The 9,548-nt window shown below is 49.7% G+C and overlaps 1 protein-coding gene across 2 annotated transcripts in view; it reads left to right on the top strand.

Annotated features, from left to right (window-relative positions):
* Nucleotides 1-827: 827 nt before the first annotated feature.
* The window catches only part of UBASH3B (ubiquitin associated and SH3 domain containing B), a 145,668-nt gene continuing 136,947 nt past the window's right edge, over nt 828-9,548 (top strand). The window contains exon 1 of one of the 2 annotated variants that reach the window (XM_081037173.1): nt 828-2,407. In XM_081037173.1, coding sequence (XP_080893299.1) covers nt 2,280-2,407 — 128 coding nt within the window. In that variant the 5' untranslated portion in view covers nt 828-2,279. The remainder of the gene's footprint in view (nt 2,408-9,548) is intronic. The other variant, XM_081037174.1, reaches the window with a different exon arrangement.

Here is a 9,548-nt window from a genome sequence, read left to right as displayed (position 1 = left end):
AGTTATATGTGTAAGAACCCAACAACAGCAACAGCATATAGTAAGTTTTCAATAAATTTGAACTATTATTTGTGTAGTGCTCATGGCTTACAAAATACTTCCACGGGCTTTAGTAGCTCTTGACTAGGCTCCAGGTCATTTGACTTTCAGCCCAGGCTAAAAGAAGTAAAAGTTCAGAATATTGGGTAAGGTCCAGCATCCTTTATTGAACACATCCCAAGGAGGATGTCTACTAGGTATTGTTTTTCCAGCCCAGTCCTCTCTGCTCCATGCGCTGGAGAAGCACTTTGCAAGTCCAGCACATTTCCTCTGCTCTGACACAAGCTTCTATCTACCCAGGAAGTATGAACTTTCCCTCATCCCTTACACAGCAGGAGGCAGAATTATGCACATTGTTCCTTAAGCCCCAGTAGTCCTTATCTCTCCATTCCAAATACCACTGGGTATTCTTTAGAAAACCAATTCTGGGCTAGGAGAATTAAGCTGTATCATTTCCCCTGGTAAAATGTTTAGATGCCTTATAAAGCAACATCAAAAACCTGCTCGTGAGTTGTGGTCACCATCTGTCCTCCACACTCCAAACAGGGGAAAGAGCTGACATTTTTTGAGAACCCAGTGCGTGTAATGCAAGGTACTATGATGCATACAGATAAGGACATGGGGCTGTGTGGAAGGCAGAAGCAGCTTGCCCAGAGCACCAGAGTGGATCAGAGCTCTGGCTATGCACTTCCCAGCTCTAAGATCTTCCCCAGCCTCTCAGAGCTGTTTTCTCATCTGTAAAACTGGGATAGTAAATCATAGACATTGCATAGGGCCATTGTAAAAATTCAACGAATTAATTCATTTATTTTGTTTAGCATAATGGTTGACACATAGAAGAGTCTAATATATGTTAAGTTTTATTATTATCATTACCTGAAAAAGAGGAGCAGCTAGGGTTTACTTTGTGCCTTTTCCATTACACCAAGTGGGGTCTTTGTCTCTGACTGAGTACAGTAAGTTATCTCGGAGTGAAAGAGCCTTAACATCTCCCAGTCAAGTTCATGATGTGGGGCATGGGAGAGTAGGTATGGGTAGGAAGTCCATCTTATTTGAGGTGTGAGTAGTTTTGTCCAGCCTATGAAGCAGTTCGCTTATTCCTGACGGTGACCAGTGATGATCCAGTCTTTCTTTGAATCCTTTTATTGACAGCGTACTCATTCTCTAATGAAAATCAACCCGTTCCATTTGAATACATCTTACAGTTAGAAAGTGTGCTTTCTCCGTTCCTTCTGCCTCCACCTTCCTTCTACTTCCCACGTCCTGTCTCCTCCTCTTTCCTCCTTTCATCTTCTTTTCTCTTCCTCTTTCTGCCCTGTCCTCTCCCTCTTTTTCCTCTCTCCTCCCAGAACCGAGAGCCTGAGGTCCCACTCTTTACCCTGACGTCACTATCTTATTCATGGAGAGCATGTTACGTTTTCAGTATGGCCACTTGTCCGGCTGATAGAATTGGTCTTCAACGGCCATAACAATCCTCTAGGTTTTGCAGAGTGTTTTGAAAGCAGCACCTTTGATCTGGGCCTTCTGGCTTGGCCTTCTAGTTCATTAATGTCATCCATCGGTTCTCTCAGTTTGCGTTATTAACCCCACCTAGAAGCACTTGAAACTTGAATTGATTGCTCTGGCGTCTTGAGGCCCTTCTGGCCCTATAGGCCTGGCACGGAGAAGGTAGGGGCGCTGGCACAAGCGCCGATCCCCACGCCCCCAAGCCGCGCACGCGGGGTCCAACGTTCCCGGCAGAAGCCCGGGCCTCCGCGGCCTGCGCGCCCGCCGCCTGCAGCACCCCCGGCGGCGCGGCGGCTTTAAGAGAGGGGCGGGGCCGGCACAGGCCCGGCAGGGCCCGCCCACACGGTTCCTTTTCCTTTTTGATCCATTCAAAAATTACTCATTGCAAATTCCCGGACTGCGGGGAGAAGGGGCGGCGGGAGGCGGAGGAGCGACGCCGCCGCGGACGCCGCGCTGGGGGCACCGGAGGCCCGCGGCGCTGCACTGCTGGCCGGGCCGCAGCCGCCGGCGGCCGCGGTGGCTTCGGGGCCGCACCAGGAAGCGTCGGAACTCCACACCGGGAAGCGCTGCGCCGCCTCCGCCTCTGCGCCGCCTCCCGCCCGCCGTCGGCCCGAGCCCCTGCCGACCGAGGTCTAGCGCCGTCCTGCCGCCGGGACGACCCGCCTGGAGCATCTTCCGCGGCGATGGCCGGCCTCTGAGCCAGGGCTCAGGACGGCCACCCCACCGCGCTTGGCATGGCCGCGAGAGAAGAGCTGTACAGCAAAGTCACCCCGCGCAGGATCCGCCAGCAGCGCCCCGGCACCATCAAGCATGGGTCGGCGCTGGACGTGCTCTTGTCCATGGGCTTCCCCAGAGCCCGCGCGTAAGTAGCCGGGCTTGCGGCCCTCGGACGCCCCCGTCCCAAGCGGCAGACCCTCGGCTTCGCTCCAGCTCGCCTCCCGGCGCCCGCCGGACGGGCGGCGCGCTGCCCACTGCCCGCGTCGTGCTGAGGGCAGGATGGGCGCGCGGGAGCCGGCTCTCGCGCCCTCCCCGCCGGGTGCAGGGGACGCCGCCGCGCGGGAGCGCCGCACTGGGGGCTTGCTGGCAGTGCCCGAAGTGAGGCGTGTCTCCAGGACACGGCACCTGGTTCGAGGCCGGGGACCGTTCCCAGCGCCCGGCCTCCGCGCGCGGGGCTCGGCCGTGGTCCGCTGACCGCCGAGCCCTGGGGAGGCGGGGCCCCGGAGGAGTCAGCTTCCCTCTGGATCCGGAGCGCGGGGCTCGCGTAGGATCCCCTTGATAGCTGCGAGACCGCGAGGGACCGGCGGGGCGGGGAGGCCGGCGCTCCCGCTGCAGCGGCTTCCAGGTCCGGATGCTGCTCTCTGGTTGGGTCTCTCACCGGAGTAGGAGGAGCGGGATCGTGGGTGTTGCTGCGTGTTCATTGATCGGGAGTAGGAATAAGGAAAGCAGTTCTTTCAGGGGACCTCAGTTCTTGTCAGTGGTGACGGCAGCACAGAAATCTGTGGGTGCCTGAGAACAAGGAGGGGGAGCTGTCCTCCAACATCCTTCTTCCCCAAGGAGGGTGGGGTAGGGAAAGGCAGAGGGAGCGCAGGTGGCTGCCCCTGCTGCCTGCTGCGAAGAGGCCTGGTCCCAGCACAAGGCAGCAACAGTAGCAGCAGGGGGCTTCTGGAGCTGGGCAGCTACGATTGTGGGGCCGGAACCCTGCCCAGAAGGAAGCCAAGGCGCAGAGGTCAGGCCCTTCTCCCTTGGTTGCTTTCACATTTCTTAGGTGGGAACAGACAGCCTGGGATCCTGTGGGGTGCTGCTTCTTTGAATTACATCACCTGGAGTGGCAGGTTGGGGAAACTTTATTAGGAAGGGCCAAGTTAATGAAACTTTTTTTTTCTCTTCCGCCCCCTTCCAATTTTCAGATGATAACTCTAGGTTTCCCTTCTAGGGCCTCTGGGCAAACCTTGATTTTTCTTTACTAACCTAGCTGTAACCTCTTAATCAAAGCAGACCTCTGATTTTTATCATTCTACCAAGCCTGCTGGGTCAGGTTGGCGTGGCCTTGGAAGGCCATAATATAGACTGATGTTTCTGTGTCCCACTGGCTTCCAAGCACAGGGGCTTCAGTTCCTGATGCCAGAGTTGCAGGGAGAAGATGTGGTGGGCTTTGCAGGGGTGTGTCAGGTGTGGATGCTGCAAGATAGGTCCTTCCTGTGGATGATGGTTGCACATAGCCTATGGATGATGACTGAGCATAGCTCTCCTTAAGAATGGTAGATAGGGGCCTGGAAGTCTGCTGGGTGATGCTGCAGAATTAGCACAGTCCCAGGCATTTTCCCTTTATGAAATGAGGCCAGTGTAAGGAACGATTAGGTTGGTGCAAAAGTAATTGCGGTTTTTGCAATTATTTTTAAACTTTTAAACTGCAATTACTTTTGCACCAACCTAATAAATTGCTTAATTAAGGAAAGAAATACTTAACTCCTCAGACCATCATGTTTGCTATTCAAACTGGCTTTAAAGGGACATTTTTTTCCTGCACTTGTCCACGTCCTGATAGATTAGGATGAGGGTCTAATTTTGGCTTGTTCAACCACTGAGATCTCATTACAACTAGCATTTGCTGAGCACTTACTAGGTACTGTTCAAAGCACTTTACCTACTATCCATTTTATCCTCCTAGCAACCAAACAAGAAAAGTATCTATATGCCCATTTTATGAATTGGGAAACAAAGGTTTAGAGAGATTATGCAACTGCTCAGGGTCATAATAGGAAGCAGTGAATCTGGGATTCAAACCCAGGCAGTGTGCTTGCTCAGCTCAGGCCTCATATCCATGGCTGGAATGTAACACATCAATGTGGGTAACATGTCAGTGCAATGTCCGGCACATAGTGGGCACTCATTAGCTGTTAGCTATTATGTTAGTGTCTGCGGCTGCTGCACAAACTGGGTGGCTTTAAGCAACAGAAATTTATTCTCATACTGTTCTGGAGCCCAGAAGCCCCAAATCAGTGTCACTGGGCTGAAATCAAGGCGACAGCAGGGCTGTGCTCCCTCTGGAGGTTCTAGGAGAGAATCCGTTTGTTGCCTCTTAGAGCTCCTGGTGGCTGCTGGCATTCTTTGGCTTGTGGCGGCATCACTCCAGTCTCTACCTCCATGGTCACATTACCTTCTCTTCTGTGTCAAATCTCCTTCTGCATCGTTTCTGTAAAGACATTTGTGATTGCATTTAGTGCCTCCCCGGGTAATTCAAGATAATCTTCCCATCTCAAGATTCTTAATTATATCTGCAAAATCATTTTTATTTTATTTTTTTGCCATAACGTAATGTTCACAGGCTCTAGGTACTATCTAGGTACCTATCTTTTGGGGAGCCGTTGTTCAGCCTATTATAGCTACTATTATTATTACTAGCACTGCCTCTCTTTACTGAAAAGGTGACAGAGTAGATCATGATAAAATAGTCTAGGTGGGAGGGAGGTTGGGTTTGCTATTCTGTTTCCCTCAAATGCTCTGCCTTGGAGTGGGCAGAGCCCTTGGCAGTTACATAATCCCTGATTTCCACTCTCTACCCAGGCTGGCATCTCTTTTACCTCAACCTAGAAAGGCCAATGTGGTCAGCCTTCCCCTTAATAACTTACCTCAGGTCAGTAAGAAGAGGGGTCTCTCCAGAGGGCCATCCATCAAAGATTTCAGAGAGCAGACTTTTAACTTTATTTTAGAGAGTTGGAAAGGAAGAGAACAAGGGCATCAGGCTTAGCTGCTCAGAAGCCTCTTTTTTAGGTTTTTAAGCCTGGAGGAAGGAACGTGATGAAATTGAAAGCAGGAGACAGCAGGAATGGTTTCCTGGGATCAGGATGACTTAGCTGTGATGGGAAGAGGGGATGAGACCAATGTCTGGAACATGGCCCTTTGGAGACAATGGTGGTGGCCAAGGCTGACAGCTGTGGTTTACCCTCTGGGTATAACCGGGCCTGGTGTTGCTCATCAAGAAGAATGGACATTCTACCTGGCTCAGAGTCCAACAAGTTCCAGGTCCCATTCTAGCCTGTGCAGTTCTGTGGTCTTGGATAACTCACTTAAACCCTCAGGGCCCCATTGACTCCCTCTAAAGGGGACAGGATTAATTAGTGCATGCTTCTTAAGTGCTTGATGGAGCTACAGGGAAGAAGTGCTGAACAAACAGGTGACCTCAGGATATGTTCTTTCTACCTCACTACTCCCCTGGAGCTGCACTGGGGTTTTTCCATCCTACCTTATGACCTTTTGCCCAACCTAGAGGTCCACTGATGTGGAAGAACCCGCCACATGGAGGATTGAAGAGTGGTGATTTTTTGGGGGGTGTGTGTGTGTGTGTTTAAGCAAGCAGAAAATCAAGAAGTATTAGGAAGGCCTCAGGAAAAAAACTTTTAAGGGGCCAAAATGGCCTATCCCTTCCTTTTTCTTTCTATGCCCAATAGCTCTTCTCTGTTCCAAAAGTTCTAAAGGTAAAAGTCTAACTTTGTCAAGACTGGAGTGAGGTTGGTGGAAAGAAAAGGAAGAGTGTGTATGCTGGGCAAAGGCCTGAGGAAGAGGACTCGTAAGGCCAGGAGGAGCTGTCTGGAGAAGACCAGACAGGAACTCTGATACAGTCGTTGATTTGCATAACCTTACTGGATTTCATCCTATCCCCCTACTGGCCTTTCTGTAGCTTGAGGCCAAGTGTGGGAACCAGTCACTGAACAATGAATTTGAGGAGCCCTGGCTGCCAGAACTGTGCCTTTTGTTTTGGTTGGGGTTTGCTTGAAACTGCCTGGGGCCAGGACTTTTTCTATAGCCAGTGGCTTTTGAATGTTTCCTAATGAATGATTGAGACATATAATCTTGCAAAAGGAAACTGTGACATTGGTCAGATGTCCAGAGTTCTAGTTCAGCTTCTGAATGACACTTAAAACTTTTTGGTCTTCCGTTTAACCCCTTTTTATCAATATCCTGACCAGCTTCTGTGTGTGGCAATACCTGTCCTGTGTCACTAACAAGGCTTTGTAAAGACAAAATGAGATCAGGGTAGGAAAGGACTTGGAGAAGTTAAAAGTATAATCTGGACACAAGATCAATGTAATTATGGAATTATTGTGTTGGACTGGAAGAAAAGGAAGGAGATGAGATGCTGGTTGAGGTTCTAGGCAAGGATTTACATGGCTCTTGTCCTTTTTTCCTACTGAGAATGTTTAAACAATGCCTAGTTAAAGAGGCGGACAGCGGCAGAAGGAAAGAGCTGGAAAAAGTGTCTTTGCTCTGGAAAGGAAGCTGTGTTAGCTATGCCTCACTGCCCAAAGATAAAAGCATCTCAGAGCTGGCTACTCAAGCACTGAGAGGCATCTTGAAGAGCTCAGGAATTAAAGTATCCAGTTTCTCTGGCCTTTTCCAGCCTACCTGGTGTATTGACACCGGATTCCCTGAAAATACTTGGTTAACACAGCAGCTCTGAATTGTGGTGGATTCTGGGTGGGGGTTGCTTTCCCGGGGGGCGGGCAGGGGGGTTGAAAGAGAAGACAAACCATGGACAATTTGGGGCTGAAGGGATCCTACAGTTGGGTACAGCAAGGAAGCCTCACACAGCACTCCTTTACATGCGTGTTATTTTGCAGTTGAAGATTGCTCTCACATACACTAACTATCCATCTTGATCAAGACAGCTGTCCCGTGAGGTAAATCACATGATAAAAGCCTCATTTTAAAGATGAGACTTGAGGCCCTGAGGAGCTCAGGGAGTTACTCTGTGTGGGCCCATGTCACCATGACAGCCTCAGGCTAAAATGGTAAGTCTAGTGAACTTTCCAGGCTAGACAGAGGCTCTGATTCAAAAGGAAAGAGCCTGACGTGTTTTCTGTTTTTTTTTTTTTTTTTCACTTTATCGAGATCTAATTTATGTACAATAAACTAAACCTATTTAGAGGCTGATCGTTTTTGGCAAATGAAAGCACTGTGGAATCACCATAAGACACAGCACATGTCTATCGCCCCTTAAAGTTTATTTGTGTCCTTTTGCCGTCAATCCGTTCTCTACCCCGTCCCTGAGCAGCTACTAACCTGCTTTCTGTCACTACAGATTAGTTTGTATTTCCTAGACTTCTATATAAGCGGAATCAAACAATGCACTATTGTGCCCGCCTGGCTTCTTTTCTAATATTTTTGAGACTCGTCCATGATATTGCATGCATCAGTAGTTTGTGTCCTGTTATTATTGCTGGATAGATTTGGTATATTTGAGTGTGCTAGCAATGTGATTATAACCCCTTGTACACAGGTTCTATGAAAATTCCCTGTTGTACCCTAGTAATACCTTAGATTTTTAGACCACTTTGGAGATTACAAAGCAGACATATATATATAATCACTATCAAATCTCAAACATTGATAATTTCATGAGAAAACAGGTTCACAAGATTAAGGGCCACAGAGAGTGAAGAGCATCCTGCCTTATGACGCTGTCCTGTGGTTTTTGTCACCACCCCACCCCCTGCCCTCAGCCATCTCAAACTCTGCCTGTTTTTCACTGAGTGGACAATAATTCTCAGAGCTACAGGCTTTGCTTTTCAGAGAGGAAACAAAACTCAGGAATCCTGTGTCTCACACCAGCTCTGCTCCTGCCAGTGACAGTGGTGGTGGAGCTGCCAGTGCCATCCCCACCCCAGTAGGCATCTGGTGTATGTGTGTATTTGTGTGTGTGTGGGGAGCGGGGAGTGTGGGGAGGTACCTCTACTGGGGCAGGCAGGAACTGAAGAGACCCATCATCATCTGCCTGATACCCAGAAGTCTACACTGGTGCCAGCTGTTCAGACAGCCTGGGTTTGATCCCAGCTCTGCTCCTTACCTGCTGGGTGACCTTTGGTGAGTTGCTGAATGCACTAAGCCTCAGTATCGCTGTCTGTAAAATGCTGACACTAACAGATTTACCTTGAAGGACTGTTGTGACGACTAAGGGTGCCTTTCCGCACAAATAGTGGGAGAGTGCCTAGCCTTCGGTAAGCCCCAGTAAGGAGGGAGGTGTTCCTGCGACTCCAATGGTGATTGTATTCTGCACTACTCCCTTTGTTTCCTGAGGTCAGGGTTGCCCTCCACTTTTACATCTCCCCTCTACTTACTGAGCTGTGGGCAGAAGTAGTGAGTGTGGGATAGAGGCCGACCAAGGCCTTCCCATAGCACTCAGCTCCCTGCCCCTGCACCTCTCTCTGTAGAGTGCCCCGAGAGATGCCAGGCCTAGTGGAAGCAAACCCAGAGACAGCCAGTGGTGCCCACGCTGCTGACTATAATGAATGGCCTGGGTTGGGGATTTGAAGGAGTGCCATATGTTGTCTTTTGATTAGTCTCAAATGGAATCAGACTCCAGCCCTGGAGGGGAAAAACAAAGTGCTCTCAAGAATGGCTCCTCTACCTTGTGACAAGCACAGTCCCAGCAGCACTGCTAGGAGATGCCTGTGGTCCTATCAGCACTGAAAGCCGTTGTCTTCTTCATTGGAGGATTTTCCCAGGTTCCCTTTGATGTTATCCAGAGGCTTATGGGAGAATCTCTGGGTTTTCTCTTCCCTGGAAGATGCATGGATAGATGCAGTAGACACAGGTTCTCTGGACCTTCTGTCAGGGGCTCAGGGTGTATGATAGATGATCCTCTTTCTTGTTGGTCCGTCTTGCTAACATCCCCATTTTCCTGGTGACTTGGCCATCACATTCTTGCCACCTACTATTTATGAGGATGAGGCCTATGGTGAAGCTGAACATCCAGAAATTGCCTGAGCTCTTTGGCATGTGCACAGCATCCTACTAAATTCTGTGCCGTTCCCGGGAGGAAAAGATGAATGTCAGGTTTCACCACCTGGCACTCTGCAAGTCAACTACTCTCCCTAACTGGCTGCAAATCCTTCACAGTGACTCTGAGGAGCAAGTCTGCCTTTTCGTAGCCAGGGTGAATAACACTTTACAGATTGTTTAAAAGCTCAGGGTTCAGCTCACTCCCCACAGCTAGTCCAATGAAC

The sequence above is a fragment of the Rhinolophus hipposideros genome (assembly GCF_964194185.1).
Source record: "Rhinolophus hipposideros genome assembly, chromosome: 24".
NCBI lineage: Eukaryota > Metazoa > Chordata > Mammalia > Chiroptera > Rhinolophidae > Rhinolophus > Rhinolophus hipposideros.
This window is presented reverse-complemented; position numbering and strand designations above follow the sequence as displayed.